General features: G+C 40.0%; 1 protein-coding gene across 1 annotated transcript in view; it reads right to left on the bottom strand.

Moving 5' to 3' along the window:
• Positions 1–495: 495 nt before the first annotated feature.
• Positions 496–18,222, bottom strand: part of LOC103080365 (protein krueppel-like) — a 28,633-nt gene continuing 10,906 nt past the window's right edge. Inside the window, exon 3 of the mRNA XM_007469000.1 lies at positions 496–1,002. Coding sequence (XP_007469062.1) covers positions 496–1,002 — 507 coding nt within the window. The remainder of the gene's footprint in view (positions 1,003–18,222) is intronic.

Raw genomic sequence — 18,222 nt, 5'->3', positions numbered from 1 at the left:
GTCAGATGGATGTGAAGGCCTGACTCGCTTCTCACACGCACAGGGTCTCTACCGCGCATGGACTCTCATGTGCATGAAGGTTTGTGCTGTAACGGAAGCCCCAACCACAGACACTGAAAGCAATGGTTTCTCCCCTGCATAGACGCTCTGCAGAGAAGCTCTGTGTTCTAAAGAGACCCTTTACCACACTTGTACATTTGTAACATTGCTCTCCTGTGAGGACTTATGGAACTCAAGGTTAGTGCTCTTTCCAAAGCCCTTACTACACTTAGCACATATAAATGGGTTTTCTCCTGTATTAATTCTTAGATAAACTCGAAGATCTAAGCTCTAACTGAAGAAACCCTTATCACACACCCATCACATTTGCAGTTTCATTCTCTGGAGAACGTGAAGATTCACTGTGATCGAAATCCTTCCCACTCTCCTCACACCTACAGGTTTCTCTCCTGTGTGGACTTTCTGATGAGCACGGAAGCTTGTACTTTAAGGGTTTCACATTGAAATGGTTTCTCTTGTGTGGACCCTCTGATGCTCTTGGAGGTCTACGTTCTGTCTGAAGCTCTCACAACACTCCTCACATCTGTACGGTTTTGCTCCAGTGTGGACTCTCCAGTGGATGCGAAGGTTGGGGCTCTGATGGAAGCCCTTGCCACACTCCTCACACTTAAAAGGTTTCTCTCCTGTGTGGACCCTCTGATGCACGCAAAGATTCGTGTTATAACTGAAGCCTTTGCCGCATGTATCGCACACAAAAGGTTTCTTTCTTGTGTGGACTCTCTGGTGGATGTGAAGGTCTGTGCTCTGACTGAAGCTCTTGCCACACTCGGCACAGTCATAAGGTTTCTTTCCCACTAAGACCAGGTTGCCATAGATCTCCAGCATCACCTCTTTGTACAGGGCCCTTTGTGCAGGGTCCAGCTGCCCCCACTCCTCCTTGGTGAAGTCCACGGCCACATCCTTGAACGTAACAGGTTCCTGGGAACTGGTTATCTCTTCTTCCTCAGCAAGGTCAAGGAGTTAAGGGGGCAAAGCCGAGCCTTGCTGAGGAACGTCCACAGCCCCAGCAGCTCCATAACCACTTCCTCCTCCAGACCCCGGTCTTGGCTAGTAGTTTTGGCAGGAAGCCTCAGGTCACAGGTGTATCCTCTCAAGATGGGGTCCAGCTGCCTGAGGAGTTGCGGTCTTCTTTCCTACCAGCATGGCTTGTTCCTGGCTCAAGCCAGGTCTCGGGTCTCTGGTCTCCCGGCCCGGGGCCAAGCCCGCTGGGGCTGTACTCTGTCCTTATTTTTTAAAAGGGAAAGATTATATAGGAAACGTGTTAAATGTCTGGCATGGTGGCAAACAGTATTTGTTTTAAAAAGGCACATTATTATTGCTATTGCTATTATTCCCGTCATTCCCATGATAGCAAGTTCTTTCTATGTGATTTTTATGTTTTCAAATATCTCATTAAACTTGCAAATGTATATTTAGCTCCATGCAATATTTCCAAGTGCATTTAATGACAGGCTGTGTCATAAGGTAACTCTGCTGTGGTTTTTGTCTTTTAGAAAAATGCAGTTCAGAATCAATGTATCATAGAAATTAAAAGCCCAACTTGAGGTAAAATTGAGTCATAGTCCGTTGCCTTAGGCGAGCAGAACCATCCATCCCCCACAGACAGGTCTACACTTGGTACTGACGGGTCTTACTGAATCTTTACATAATCTAAGTTTTGTTATACTTGAAATGGTTAATTAAAAGAGGTAGGGGAGTCTGAAATGTCACAGCAAGTTCCTCTTGGCCCACTGCCACGTTTCATGAATTCTTGTGCTGAACCCATTTGGATTAAGCAGTGACCCAATCCAAATAAATTGCTTCTGTGCCTCTTATCTCCTATTACCTATTTATGTCCCAATACATCTGCATTGCGTGGCTCAGTAAGATCCATTAAGTCCTTGGGCAGTGTTTACAGCTAATTTTTTTTTTCTTTAAGGCTCAGATTTATCACAATAAAGTGACAATACTGTGCAGACAGTGAGTCAAACCCTTTTTAAAAGAAAGGAAAGAAAAGAAGTATAAGATATGCAATTTCAGTCTGTGAATTCTCAGAGCAACTCTGTGGGTGAGAGACAATCATTTCTTGTAGGTTTTAGGTAAAGATATAATTTACCTTTATTTGCAGACACAAAATTCTGAGAAAACATTACTTGCATCAATTCCTCTGGCTTTAAAAATATTTATGAAATTGAAATAGTTACCTGGAGGAAGACATTTCATTCAGTGTCAAAGGTCAGGCACACTGACTAACACCCCAGATACTACTGATGTACTTTCAAAATTTAAAATAATGTTTATACCATTTATTTATTCATTCACATATAGAGCACCCATCCTGAAGTATCTGGGACACTGAACAAGGTTTACATAAATCTGACTGTTTTTTCCTCTGGGCCATTTGGCTCAGTCTGGTAGACCATAAATATTCAATAATACTTTACAATGACAAAGCATCTTTTATGCAAACATCTCTAAGTACATTATTCACCAATATTACAATCTCCTTTTTAACCTACCGGTAAAGTCACAGAAACTAATTGACTTTCTTCAAGGTCCCATCACAAATTGTTTATTTAATAGAGTCCAGGTGTCCTGAGCCTAGCTATAACTAAAGGGAGAAAAACACAAACACATTTTTTTAGGTGCTTAAGCTGATGACCTACACTAAATATTTCTAAATTGAATCAATTAGGCAAAACGTCCTCCTTAAAGATGTTAAATGTTGTGATGCATCCAATTGAATTTTACAACTTTTCTTCCAATTTGCTCAAGGCCAGTTACCATTTTCAGAGCCCCAAGAATGACCTATTTTAATTGAATCCTATTACAAACACTTAAACTTTCACTCTTTAATCAAATCAGTTTTCTAAATAGAAATTAAAGTTGAAGCAGAAAAATAAAACTTTTCATGGAAAGATCCAGGTGAAGTAATAACATAACTGTACCGAAATATTCAAGCAAAGTCAAAGCTTGGAATTACTGTGAGATTTGGGTAAGTCTAAAAGAGTTCAGGTTACCCAAGAAAAAGGAAATATTTTAAATTCTTTATTTTACCTCTTCTACCAAATGTTACAGTAATGCAGGTTAAATATAAAATATTAATAAAATACCCCCAAAATGGGAAGATTGTTTAAATCACTCACAACTGTGACTGCCATAATAGCACATTTTGAAAACCCGCAACTCCAAGGAGTGTAATTGACTGAGGGCCCCAGCTACTGAGCCCTGAAATCCATCACATGTGCTGGAGTTGGCACTAAGGCCCACTTCCCAGGGTTGGTCCCAGCCAATGATGAGCATGGCAAGGTTATGACAATCCTGGACCTGGAAGATGTGGGACTCCTCTGACAGGAGACCTTGCATCAAGGACTCCCCAAAGACCTGGTGAAATTTCTTTGAACTTCACTTACGTCTAAATGCTTCACTCAAACTTCTTTCTTTCTTCCCTTCCTCCTTCACTCATCAGACCTGCATCCCAGCCTCTCCTGGCTCCCACTCCAGTTTCTCTCATGGGTGTTTCACCTAATAAATTTCTTGCATGTTCGATACCATCCTGGCATCTGCTTCTTGGAGGACCCAGACTAACACATCATCTGATGGTGATGGTGATGGTAATGAATGATGATAAGGACTAACAATGATGATAAGGACTAACATTTAATGAGTTCTTTAAAAAATGTCAGGCCCTGGGCTTCCCTGGTGGCGCAGTGGTTGAGAGTCCGCCTGCCGATGCAGGGGACACGGGTTCGTGCCCCAGGTCCAGGAAGATCCCACGTGCCGCGGAGCGGCTGGGCCCGTGAGCCATGGCCGCTGAGCCTGCGCATCCGGAGCCTGTGCTCCGCAACAGGAGAGGCCACAACAGTGAGAGGCCCGTGTACCGCAAAAAAAAAAAAAAATGTCAGGCCCTGTGCTAAGAGATTGCCTAAATTATTTCATGTACTCTTCCCAATAACCTCCAAAAGGTAGATATTACTCACCTGAGGGAAGTAAGTCTTAAAAGGTTAAGTAACAAAAACAAGACTACATTGCTTGTGAAAGTCTAATTTGAATGCTTGTTTTTCCTAAGCCAGTGAAGTGTAGAGGCACTGGTGCCAGTAACTAGCACATTATATCACTTCTCTGTATTACTATTCTGCAGTACAATCTTCTAGTCCTTTTTCTGGATAGTTATTACACAGTTATAATTATACTCAAAATAATAAATGTAATAAGTTAAACTTTTTTTGTAAGAAATTGTATTTTTACTTGAACTTTCTAATTCCTCTAAAATTTTCAGTTAGTCTGCTTCACTTTGGTTACATAGACCTGATCCAATCATTCAAATACTGCTAGTTAACATATTCAAATATTTTCCATATTTGTATCACATATATGTAGAGCCACTATATCAACTCTGTGTAGTGGGGAATTTTTCCCAAGCCATTAAAACAAAGGCCAAGCAAATGAGCCAAGGCCAAGTAACTTAGACAATCAGAACTATAAAAACATCCAAAATAACAATACCCAGTCTCCAATTTTACAATTTACTAACAGTATTAAATAGACCACTTTAAATAACAAACTAATAGGCTTTTTCTAAACAAAACAATTGGTACAATAAAATGCACTTACAAGGATTTATATCCCATAAGTGTCTTTCTAAGAAAAGACAGCAGCTTGGAACTTGTAGCAGCTTGCTAATTCCAGAACAGAAATTTCCGATAGCAGCAAGTGTCATTTAGAATAATTTGAGCTTCCTTTGACTCATAAACAAATTGACTTTCCTCAAGGTCCCCTAGGAAACACTGGGTCAGTCTTCAGTCTTGGCAGATTTCAACTGATACTGCAAAACAACTCCCTGAATACAGAGTATTCTAGAGCTTTCATGTGAAAGAATGATTGTAGCTGCTACAAATAGTTTCTACTATATGCCAGTTGGCAGTATAAAGGGGTGTTCCATCAGCAACCTTCCAAAAGAGTCTTCTTAAATAAACATGCATTCTAATAAGAAAAGCATACTTGCCTTGCAAATAGAACTTTAAGGCAAGTTATCAAGATTTCGCCTCCCAACTAGGTTGTCCTCCCAAAGACCATCCTTCATGAAAGGAAAGCTACTACTGCCCTTCACTTCTCATCCCATCATTAAAGTTTCACTTCTACTGGAATTTGGATGGGGTCTGGGCTATAAGTGTGATGCAATGTCTATGATGGGCAGAGCTAAAGAAACTGAATCCCTGAATGCTTGCTTTTTTAAAAAAATATATTTACTTATTTATTTATTTGTGGCTGCATTGGGTCTTTGTTGCTGTGCATGGGCTTTCTCTAGTTGCTGCTTCTCTTGTTGTGGAGCACGGGCTCTAGGCACGCAGGCTTCAGTAGTTGTGGCACGCGGGCTCAGTGGTTGTGGCTCGTGGGCTCTAGAGCGTAGGCTCAGTAGTTGTGGCACACGGGCTTAGTTGCTCCAAGGCATGTGGGATCTTCCCGGACCAGGGCTTGAACCCGTGTCCCCTGCATTGACAGGCGGATTCTTAACCACTGTGCCTCCAGGGAAGTCCCCTGAATGTTTTCTTAGCCTCTCAAAATCTACCACCTCTGCAACTCCTTCCCATAATATTATAACTCAGAATGTTAACCCCCCATTCCTTGAAACAATGTACTGTCTTCACCACTGGACTGGTTCCCTTTTGTTGCTGTGTTTCTTGTGGGTTTTATCACATTGTGTTCCCCCTCAATCACTAATGAGTTTCATGACATTGATCATGTAATCCATCATCCAGCCTCTATAAAATAAAGGACACACATCTATGTTTTAAAAACCATGTTCCCTGGAGAGGAGTCAGGAGTTGACAAGAGGGGAAGAAGCAGTAAAGAAGGGAACACTGGGTGGATAGGCACATGTTCTCCCACTCTTCTCTTCAACCAGAGATGCTCCATCTGTATCTGCTTTATTAAAGTCCTGAGTTAGAGTTTCCTTGAAAACCGAGTTCTGCTGCATTAAAAAAATGTTTTAACACCACTGGACTGGAAGTTTCCTCATGTTCTTTCTAGTCATCCTCATATTCTGGAAGAATGTCATGTTCTTATGGGCTCTTCTGAGTCTTTTAATTTCTTCCACAGCACATAATCCAGACTTTGCAACCTGCTCCTTTTCTGTTTCCCTCTATAACCCTATTTCAAGAATTCTCTTCCTTTATGACTTGAACTATCAGTTACACACTGATAACTAAGAGCAAATAGAATCCGAAATGGAAGTATCAATCTCCAGTGACTTCCCAGGCATTTCCCTTTAAATACACTAAGGGACTCTCAAATCCAAATTGAACCTATTATATATCTTCCAGACAAATTCCAAACCTGCTCCTTCCCCAGTGTATTTTATTTCTATTCATAGCATCATCAGCCAGAAAGTTACCTAAACTGTTATCACAAGAGTCACCTTAGTCTTCCTCCTACTTCCTTCATGCCCTACATCGTACTTAGGAACATATGCTTTTGGTTCTCCCTCAGTGATGTCTCTTTCTGCTTTTTCTCCATTCTGTCCCCTCCACCCAAACTCAGGACTTCATCATCATCTACCTCATCTATTGCAATAGCCTAACAACTGTTCCTTTGCTTCCACGCCTCCTTCCTTCAGTTCATCCTCCACACTGCAGTCAAAACTCTTCTAATATACAGACTTGATCATAATACTCCCTGTGCTTAAGAATATGTTGTAGGTCCCAAGAACCTAGAGCACATGATCCTAACACCACCTCCTTAGCCTGGTACCTTATGTGCATCAAGACATGGACCTATCTACCTCTCTGGCTTCAGGTCCTACCATTCACCCTGTTATCAGAAAACAGAGCCTGTGGCAGAATTTCTCAAGGCATGAGCCATCCACAACATAATCACACAGAGAACTCACTAAAAAATGTAAATTCCTGGGCCCCATCTGTAAATACCACTATTATATAACCTGGTACTAGGCCCCCAAAACTACACTGTAACAAGAACTCCAGGTGATTCTAATACATTCTAAAGTATTAGAATTCTAAACCCCTTACCTACTTTGCTAAACGTGACTATATTATTCCCCAAATATAACATAAGCATTCATACTTCTGATCCTTGACTCAAAATATTTTCTCTGCTAATATGCCCTTCCTTATGTCTTTCCCTGAAAAACAAAACAAAACAAACTTCCCCTTAAAAGCTCAATTTAGATGGCATACCATCTTCCCCAGTTTTATTCTTGTATTCCCCACTCTTCCCACCTATACTCCAACATCATTTTGTTTCTTCTACTGCTATCACATGATATCATAGTCATTTATATGACGCTCGACCTCACTAGAATGTTGGATTCAAATGATCATTCTATTTACCTTTTACACCTCCAGACTCTAGTACCCACAGTAAACAAATACCTAATTGGGAAGAACTACATAGTAATAATTCAAATAAATATCTATTCAATTTAACTTTAATTACTAATTCATGCCAGGGGACCCAGGTCTCCAGGTACAACATGGAGACAGAACTTCTCTGAATGTTCTTGCATAATTTCTCTCCAATTATTTCTTGGAGAAAAGAAATCTCTAACAAGAGAAAAGTCATCATCTAACAACAAGCCAACTGTATCATAGGTTTAGTATAGTTGTGCCTGGTCTTTCTTTGAGCCACAGAGAGTGTATTGAGATGACCCTGGAGGATGTTTGGCCCAGCTATATAGTTTCTATGCTGAGAACTCTTCCGTTTTCCCTTCATCAAATCAACTGGGCAACAAGAAAGTATTATGTGCCTACGTTTGCCAAGTTCTTGGCACTACAAAGAACCAGAGGATACACTAGAGCCCTTACCATCTCCATCCCCATGTCTTGTTCTTCACACAAGCACAATAAGCAATGGCCAAAGCCACTTTGTAATATTTCACCTTTCGAAAGAACCTTAGTCTCTTAGCCTTAGTGCACTCTGGTGCTGAGTGGCTGTCGTGCATCCTTAACCTGTGCCTGCCACCTAGACCTGGATGATAATTTATAAGATATATGAAGGAATGGACCATCAAGAGAAAATGTTGCTGTTTCAAAGATCCCCAAGTATGCATCTGTATGAAGGACTACAATGACTCCAAAGGAAGAATATTGTCTTTAAATGATGCACTCTTTTCCCCAAGTCTCAAAGCCTGTATTTAAATGATTATTCACGGGAGCTATGGGAGACTTTAAGCCTTAGCTTGGCAATTCCCAACATAAAAATGGATAACGTTTCAAAAACCTTGTTTATGAGTCACCTGCCCAGAAACTCACCATTGCCTCTTACATTATGTTCTGAATTCCCAGGCCAACTCCCAAAACCTATTTATCTCATTGTACACCTGAAAGTCATTCAGTGACACCAATCCCTATTTACAACATTGCTCCTTTGAGAACATGTCCTCTAAATTCCCAGTCAAGTAACATGTAAATGCATTTCTCCCTGCATGCAGGGATGCACTGGGAAAAAGGAAAGGATGAAAATGAGAAGGAGGTGAGATTATATATTTCCAGAAATCAGAATCCTGTTAATCTTACACAAACATTCAAGAAATGCCCTTCTCCACATGGTTATTGCTCACTAGGGACAAAGAATTATAGCCTCCACTTTCAAGAGAGAGATTTTCAGAATTTGAAGTAATTCCCACCCACTCCTTGCTACCTAGTTGAAACATAAACATGGTTATAAGAGAATTTGACATTGAATCTGGAACTGTCCAACCTCTTGCCTATATTTTCAATTTTTCCCCTAACTCCGTTAAGTACATGCTGTGGTCAGTATGCATTTTAAACTAGTGCATCATAGGAAATAGTCTCCTATTTTGAATCAATTTAAAACCAAATATATTTACTGTTACAAAATATAAAATAGGCTCTTTTAGATTAAAAAAGAAGAATATCTAGCTTGTTTTTTTTTTCTATTATCAAAACATAAAGGATTTTTAAAATCTCATTTATTTTGTCAATTGGTTCTGCTTGGCACTCTTTAGCTTGGTCCATTCTCAATTATCCATGGTAAGGAAGGGGGATCAGTGGCCTGGATAATCTAAAACAGCAGACAATTTTAAAAGCCCTTGTATTTGGCCCGGGCATACTTTACAATCAAACTCTGCTTATCCACACTAATGAAAGGAAGAGCAGGCACCTTGAGAAAGATCCAAAGCCAATACAGATCTGCTCAGCTGGTTTAGGGCACCTCAAGGCAGAGGCCCACATAGCAGAATCGAAGGAAGATAACAGGGGCCCAGCTGCTCCCTTGCCATGTGAAATACAAACACTTAGCTATAATATCCATCTTAATACCATTATCAATCCATATCAATACCTCTCATGATAGTAGTCATCCTTAAAAGCATGGAGCTATGTCCAAATGCCCCCAGGTAAAAGACATATTATCCATGTTGTTCCAAATAGTTAATAAGAGAATAGATTGTTCATAGGTACTAAAAACTTCTTTGGGGGGTTTCCTTTGCCACACCCGACTCCCAGCCCCTTACTATCTCTACCATGCTCACATAACACACTTAGAAGAGTAGCATAAAGGATGACGATGAAAGAGGCAGTATGCTGCAGTAGGAAGAGATCCAGCCTGGAAGTTAGGAAGCCTGGATCGGTGTCCTCTGTTGGTCTCTGCTCATGCCAGCAGTCAGGTATGCACTCAAGCAGAGGGAACAGTGCGTGCAACAGTACATGAAGGTCATGGCACATTTAAAGAATTATTTGTGCTTCATTTTGGTCAAAGAATAAGATACAAATGAAGAAGAAACAAGGGATAAAACTGGGGAAGTAGTCAGAGGTAAAATTACCTAAAAAGGTTTTTTTTATGCCATGCAGGATGTTCAGAAATAATTCTGTAGAAGGTAAGAGGAAAATAAAAAATTTTAAATAATTGTTAAAATTTATTGAACACATACAGTGTGCCCAGTACAAATGTTCTAAGCATTCGATGTTCATAAACACATTTAATATTTACAACAACCCTGAGATAGACACCCTTACTGTTCCCATTTTACAAATGATGAAAAAAGGTATGCAAAGCTTAGCTATCTCCCAAGGTCACACAACTGGTAAGCAGTGGAGTCGGGGTTCAAACCTAGTCTGTTTGATTTCAGAGCTCATGCTATCTCTCAAGAAATGGAATGGTGTGGTCGGAAGTTTAAAAGACCATGCTGGAGCAATGTGCCAAAGAGACTGTAGGAGAGGGGAGGGGAGGGAAGGAGAATTTAAGAGGCGGTGAGTTCTGGAACTAAAAGAAAGCAAGTAGCAATGGGGAAGAGGGGTGTAACCAAGAGGCATAGAGGAGACAGAACAAAAAATAATTGATTAAATAAAGGAGAGATTAAGAGGAAGGGTCTACCATGGGTCCCATACTGTCTGGGACACTGTGTGATGACCTAATAATTATTGAAGAATCACTTAAGCTTTGCACCAGTGAACTTACCTGGAAAGCAACCCCTACCAGATGGGCAGGCCCAGGAAGGAACAGCATAAATAATGCCTTTTTTCAGTACCATGTTGGCACACATTCATCCAAATAAACAAATGTTCTATCCTAACTGATGAATTTAGTGGTGACAAAATAATTTATGTACAGATTTGTAGGACAATATATAGAACCCTACTCCAAACAAATGTTTGAAATGCAGCAAATTATCTCTTATTTTTCAAAGATACATATATTTACTCACATTTAGCTTTCTATGTAACATCCGTGTGTATAGAAAGATAGAGAAGGAAGAAAGGGCACCAGAAGAGGAGAAAAGAGGCAGATGTGTTATAGCCTATCAGGATATTTGTAAGGGTATAACAGAAACCAAAACCATTTACAGAACGTACCTATTAGGATGAACAGAAGTGCATGAAAGTCTGTGAATGTATAGAAAAAGTACATACTCAAAATCTGAAAATACCTCTCTGGCTGATTTTTTATTTTGCTTTTTTTTTTTCTTGTTTGTATATTTTAAATATTCTACAATTATTTTTTAATACATCCATAGTACAAATAAAAATATTTTTCCTAAACATATGTGATAAGCATCCATTCTGTACCTAGAACTTCGCCTATAGAAAAGAATACACATGCAGGCAGACTGTTATCAATAAATAATCCACATGTACCAACAGTGATGGCAGCAGATACATTTCAGTACTGCCCATGAAGCCAGTGGAGGTACCCGGAAACTTGGTACATGGAGAATCTGTGTGTCCAGGATAAAGGGAGGTAAGAAATGATGAAAAATGCAAATGGCTTAGAGCCCCTGACCCCAGAGGCAGGCACCTAGCTAGACATATGGCCTTTCTTGGTCATAGTACCCCTCCTCTGCTATGGCTTTCCTCACCCTGTCTCAATATTTCACTTCCTCTCGTTACATTGTCTAAAATGCCATCAATACCATGTTATCTCATCCTCTTTCTAAAAAGCATAGGACTAGAAAATTTCCAGAGGTTGGATGTGTTAGAGACAGAGGAGGATAAGGGTAAGAAGAAGACAGGGAAATTCACTTGTTAACTTTGAATAAAACTGCATGGTTTATAAGGCACTTATAAACACATATTAATAAGCACTTCCAGTTCAAGATGGGGAGTACAGTGGACATACTTAATTCCTCTCCCTCTCACAACCCCATTGAAATGACAGTAAAATTTTTTTTAAAAAAAGTTCCACAACAGAGCTGAAAACAAAAAAGCCCCCAAAGAATATCACATTGACTAAAGTATTTCTGGCAAATGGAAAGAAACTAGGGCTGAATTGCCTGAGAAACTAAAGCAAAGGATTGCAACATACACTCACACACTGAAGAAGGCTGGTAAGGATTCAGAGGGGTTGCTCTAGAGAATCTGCAGGTCAGCCACTGCGGAGAGCACAGCAGGCTCAGAGCAGTCATCACGTTAATTAATTAAAGGATTATCTAATGTACTATTGGCCTGACTGGTTCCTCTCCCCCATAAACAGAGCAGTTAGTGCTGCCTTCACCCCAGGTGGAAGTTCCAAGAAATGATTAATAAAAGGGAGAGATGTGACGGGACAAGATAGCCCTTGCTATCAAGGGCACTAAGACAGTAAAGAAAAGTAGAATAAACTCTAGAACTAAATGTGAACTTGAAGGGTAGTGTAGATGGGAAACAAAAGTCAAAAGCAAACAGAGAAAGACAAATACTGTATGACCTCACTTACATATGGAATCTAAGAAAACAGAAAAACCAAATTTATAGAAAAAGACATCAGATTTGTGCCTTTCAGAGATGGGAGGTGGGGGGAGGGGGAATTGAATGAAGGTGGTCAGAAGGTTTAAACTTTTAGCTTATAAGATAAATAAGTACTGAGGATGTAATATAAAACATGATGACTACAGCGAAAGCTGTTGCATGCTATATTTGAAAGTTGCTGACAGAGTAGATCCTAACATTTTGCATCAAAAGTAAAAATCTGTTTTCTTTTTTTCTTTTTGTATCTAAAGGAGATAATGGATGTTAACTAAGCTTATTGTGGTAATCAACTGACAATATATGTGTCAAGTCATTATGCTGTACACTTTAAACTTATAAGGTGCTATATGTCAATTATATCTCAGTTAAACTGAAGAAATAGACTTAACGAAAACACTTTTAAAAAGCAAGGGACTTCCCTGGTGGTCCAGTGGATAAGACTCCATGTTCCCAATGCAGGGGGCCTGAGTTCGATCCCTGGTCGGGGAACTAGATCCCACATGCATACCACAACTAAGAGTTCACATGCCACAACTAAAGAGTCCGCATGCCCCAACTGAGAAGCCCACATGCTGCAACTAAGAGTCCACATGCCACAACTAAGATCCCTCGTGCCGCAACTAAGACCAGGCACGAATTGGGAGATTGGGATTAACATATATACACTCACTATTGATACTAGGTATAAAATAGATAACTAATGAGAACCTATTGTATAGCACAGGGAACTCTACTCAGTGCTCTGTGGTGACCTAAATGGGAAGGAAATCCAAAAGAGAGGGGATATGTATATACATACTGCTGATTGACTTTACTGTGCAGTAGAAACTAACACAATATTGTAAAGCAACTAAACTCCAATAAAAATTTTAAAAAATAAGAAAGAAAGAAATGCTAAGTAAAATATTGGAAAAAAATAAGTATAAATAAATAAATATGTTTTTAAAACTACACAAGTGGTAGTCTCTCTCAAAGGTTGTTAAAAATTAATAAATAAAAAGCAAACAAAACATTCTTTCTTAAAGACCCCATTATCTGGCAATTATTGAGATCTAAATCTTGGTTCCCTTACTTCATACACATAGTCCATTATGAGAAGCCTGACTGTCAACAGGCCCCACCCTTACACAGAACCCTGCTTCTTATAGGGTCAGCACTGTTTCAGTTCAACAGAGTTACTTAACTTCAAAGGAAGCCTAACTCAGTTACTACTATAAACATATTCTTTCATTCAAAAACATAAACGGGTATTCAAGGATCACCAGCCATTTGACAAAAACAAATAGCTTAAAAGATATGGACCCAAATAAACAAATAATCCAAAGATTTCAAATTGATATAAAAAGAAAGAAAGAAAAAGAAAAAGAAAGACTTAATTTTTTTAACTAGCATTCTTAAAAAGATTTGAGGGTGATTACATCTGAAAAAACAAATTGACTTCCGGGAAATTAGGCAATCAAAGAATAAGAATGTGTTCCTATAACTTAAAAATATGATCGCCATAATTAAATATTCCATAGAGGGACTGAAAAATAGAATGAACAAAGCTAACATCCAAATTAATAATCTGGAAGAAAAAGTTGAGGAATTCACCTCAGATCCAAAGAAGTACAAAACATAAGAAAAAGCTCTCCAACACTTATCCAATGAAATTTCAAGAAAAGAGGTGAGCATTAGGAATTTTGCGGGTGAGAAATCTGAGGCTAGAAGAAATTAAGTGATTTGACTCTCTAGTAGTTCACAAAGAGTCTGATATATTCCAGCTGTGTCCCACTCATAAGCCTAAAGCTAAAATTCAGTCAGTTCATGGAAGTGTGTCCCCAGTGGTTGATTACAGCTGGCACCCACTCTGATTAGTTAATGTGGGTGCCAGGCTAGTCAAATCAGTTGTTGACAGCTGGCCACTACTCTTAATGGTCAATGAAGATGCTAATGCTGGTCTGTTCCATACCAGTTGTTTAAAGCTGGCATCTACTCTCAGTTAAGGCAGGTGCCAGTCCAGTCTACACTTGTTGTTTACAGTTAACATTGGATTGGCCAGTGTATCAGCTGATGAATATCTGAATATCATCCCTGCCAAAGCCCATACTCGTTCAATGATAACTACATAATTTCATGGTACATTCAAAAAAAGGGGCAACTTTGAGTTTTTGTGAATCTCAAATTTGAAACTGGGGGAAAGAAATAAGGGTCCTTTGTCATCTCAACTTTAATCTGTGAGAAATATTATGAATAAAGTCTCACCTCTCTTCTTCCTTTTTCCTTACACATCAAGAAATAAATGACCATGCTTTTAAGCCTGCTCCCACTCCTTTCTTAGGTGGTCCACACAAAGGGCAGACCAATCTGGTGAGCTCCATTCTAGAAAACTACCAAGGGCAGCCAAGAGATTAAGTCCCAGACTGGAATATTTCCTCCAAAGAGTTTAGTAGGAACTAGGAACCAAGACACACTGCCAAAATTGGTTGAGTAGAGAAAGCAAACAGGAAGCAATCTAAAGAAATATGCGGCTTGTGCTGACATCTATAGCAGGTAGATAAAACGTGTCTCTAGCTCAGGTTTGAATGGACCACTTCAGTTTTTAAAAGGTACAGGAAGAAACAGCCTGGATAGAATCACTACAAACCATACCTAAAATGAAGGAATTCAGCTGCTTTGTTTATTCTCCCACTTGTGTAAGTGCAAAAGTAACCCCAAGCTTCTCAACTATAGCATTCCATCTTTGACACACCAAGACAAACAAATGGCTAAAGTTTGAGGCCAGCCTCAATATCTGCCAACATAAAGTCAAAGTCCAAGTTAAATCAAAGTTCAGCATGCAGGGGTGATAATAGCATTCATAAAACTGAGGCCTTTGCCTCCTTAAAAACCACAAACTCAGGGTTCAAGATGGCAGAGTAGAAGGACATGTGTTCACTCCCTCTTGTGAGAGCACCGGAAACACAACTAGCTGCTGAACAATCATCGACAGGAAGACACTGGAACTCACCAAAAAAGATGCTCCACATCCAGTGACAAGGGAGAAGCTGCAGTGAGACAGTAGGAGGGGCACAATCACAATAAAATCAAATCCCATGGCCGATGGATGTGTGACTCACCAACTGCAGAACAATTACACCACAGAGGTCCACCAACTGGAGTGAAAGTTCTGAGCCCGACCTGGGGGTCCGGCAAAGTGAGGAGGAATTCCTAGAGAATCAGACTTTGAAGGCCAGTGCGGTTTGACTGCGGGACTTCAACAGGACGGGGGAAGTGGAGACTCCACTCTTGGAGGGCACGCACAAAGTAGTGTGCACATCAGGACGCAGGAGAGGGAGCGGTGAACCCAAGAGAGGCTGAACCAGACCTACCTGCTAGTGTTGAAGGGTCTCCTGCAGAGGCGGGGGGCAGCTGTGGCTCATGGTGGGGACAAGGACACTGGCAGCAGAAGTTCTGGGAAGTACTCCTTGGTGTGAGCCCTCCCAGAGTCTGTCATTAGCCCCACCAAAGAGCCGGGTAGGCTCCAGTGCTGGGTCACCTCAGGCCAAACAACCAACAGGGAGGGAACCCAGCCCCACTCATCAGCAGACAAGCAGATTAAAGTTTTACTGAGTTCTGCCCAGGAGAGCACCACCCAGTTCTACCCACCACAATTCTCTCCCATCAGGAAGCTTGCACAAGCCTCTTAGATAGCCTCATCCACCAGAGCACAGAGAGCAGAAGCAAGAAGAACTACAATCCTTCAGCCTGTGGAACGAAAACCACATTCACAGAAAGACAGACAAAATGAAAAGGCAGAGGACTATGTACCACATGAAGGAACAAGATAAAACCCCACAAAACCTACTAAATGAAGTGGAGATAGGCAACCTTCCAGAAAAAGAATTCAGAATAATGATAGTGAAGATGATCCAGGACCTCGGAAAAAGAATCGAGGCAAAGATTAAGAAAATGCAAGAAATGTTTAACAAAGACCTACAAGAATTAAAGAACAAACAAACAGAGATGAACAATACAATGACTGAAATGAAAAATGCCCTTGAAGGAATCAATAGCAGAATTACTGAGGCAGAAGAACAGATAAGTGACCTGGAAGACAGAATGGTGGAATTCACAGCTGTGGAGTAGAATAAAGAAAAAAGAAGGAAAAGAAATGAAAACAGCCTAAGAGACCTCTAGGACAACATTAAATGCACCAACATTTGCATTATTGGGGGGGGTTCAAAGAAGTAGAAGAGAGAGAGAGAGGACACAAGAAAATATTTCAAGAGACTATAGTCAAAAACTTCCCTCACAAGGGAAAGGAAATAGCCACCCAAGTCCAGGAAGCACAGAGTCCAAGGCAGGATAAACTCAAGGAGAAACACACCGAGACAAAGAGTAATCAAATTGACAAAAATTAAAGACAAAGAAAAATTATTAAAAGCAACAGGGGAGGGCTTCCCTGGTGGCGCAGTGGTTGAGAGTCCGCCTGCCGATGCAGGGGACACGGGTTCGTGCCCCGGTCCGGGAAGATCCCACATGCCGCAGAGCGGCTGGGCCCGTGAGCCATGGCTGCTGAGCCTGCGCGTCCGGAGCCTGTTGCTCCGCAACGGGAGAGGCCACAACAGTGAGAGGCCCGCGTATCGCAAAAAAAAAAAAAAAGGCAACAGGGGAAAAATGACAAATAACACACAAGGGAACTCCCATAAGGTTAACAGCTGATTTCTCAGCAGAAACTACAGAAGACAGAAGGGAGTGGCAGGACATATTTAAAGTGATGAAAGGGAAGAAACTACAACCAAGATTAATCTACCCTGCAAGAATCTCATTCAGATTTGACAGAGAAATAAAAAGTTCTACAGACAAGCAAAAGCTAAGAGAATTCAGCACCAACAAACCAGCTCTACAACAAATGCTAAAGGAACTTCTCTAAGTGGGAAACACAAGAGAAGAAAAGGAACTACAAAAACAAACCCAAAACAATTAAGAAAATGGTAATAGGAACATACATATCAATAATTACCTTAAATGTGAATGAATTAAATGCTCCAACCAAAAGACACAAGCTTGCTGAATGGATATAAAAACAAGATCCATATATATGCTGTCTACAAGAGACCCACTTCAGACCTAGGGACACATACAGACTGAAAGTGACAGGATGGAAAAATATATTCCATCCAAATGGAAATCAAAAGAAAGCTGGAGTAGCAATACTCATATCAGATAAAACAGACTTTAAAATAAAGAATGTTACAAAGGACAAGGAAAAACACTACATAATGATAAAGGGATCAATCTAAGAAGAAGATATAACAATTATAAATATATATGCACCCAAAATAGGAGCACCTCAATACATAGGGCCAATGCTAACAGCTATAAAACAGGAAATCGCCAGTAGCACAATAATAGTGGGGACTTTAACACCTCACTTACAACAATGGACAGATCATCCAGATGGAAAATTAATAAGGAAACACAAGCTTTAAATAACACAGTACACCAGATAGATTTAATTGATATTTATAGGACATTCCATCCAAAAACAGCAGATTACACTTTCTTCTCAAGTGCACATGGAACATTCTCCAGGATAGATCACATCTTGGGTCAAAAATCAAGCCTTGGTAAATTTAAGAAAATTGAAATCATATCAAGCATCTTTTCCAACCATAAGGCTGCGAGATTAGAAACAAATTACAGGGGAAAAAACGTAAAAAACACAAACACATGGAGGGTAAACAATACCTTATTAAAAAACCAACAGATTACTGAAGAAATCAAAGAGGAAATAAAAAAATACCTAGAAACAACTGACAATGAAAACATGACGACCCAAAAGCTATGGGATGCCGCAAAACTAGTTCTAAGAGGGGAGTATATAACAATACAATTCTACCTCAAGATACAAGAAAAATCTCCAATATACAACCTAACCTTACATCTAAACCAATTAGAGAAAGAAGAACAAAAAAACCCCAAAGTTAGCAGAAGGAAAGAAATCATAAAGATCAGA

Source organism: Lipotes vexillifer, unplaced genomic scaffold (assembly GCF_000442215.2).
Source record: "Lipotes vexillifer unplaced genomic scaffold, Lipotes_vexillifer_v1.1 scaffold179, whole genome shotgun sequence".
Taxonomy (NCBI): domain Eukaryota; kingdom Metazoa; phylum Chordata; class Mammalia; order Artiodactyla; family Lipotidae; genus Lipotes; species Lipotes vexillifer.
This window is presented reverse-complemented; position numbering and strand designations above follow the sequence as displayed.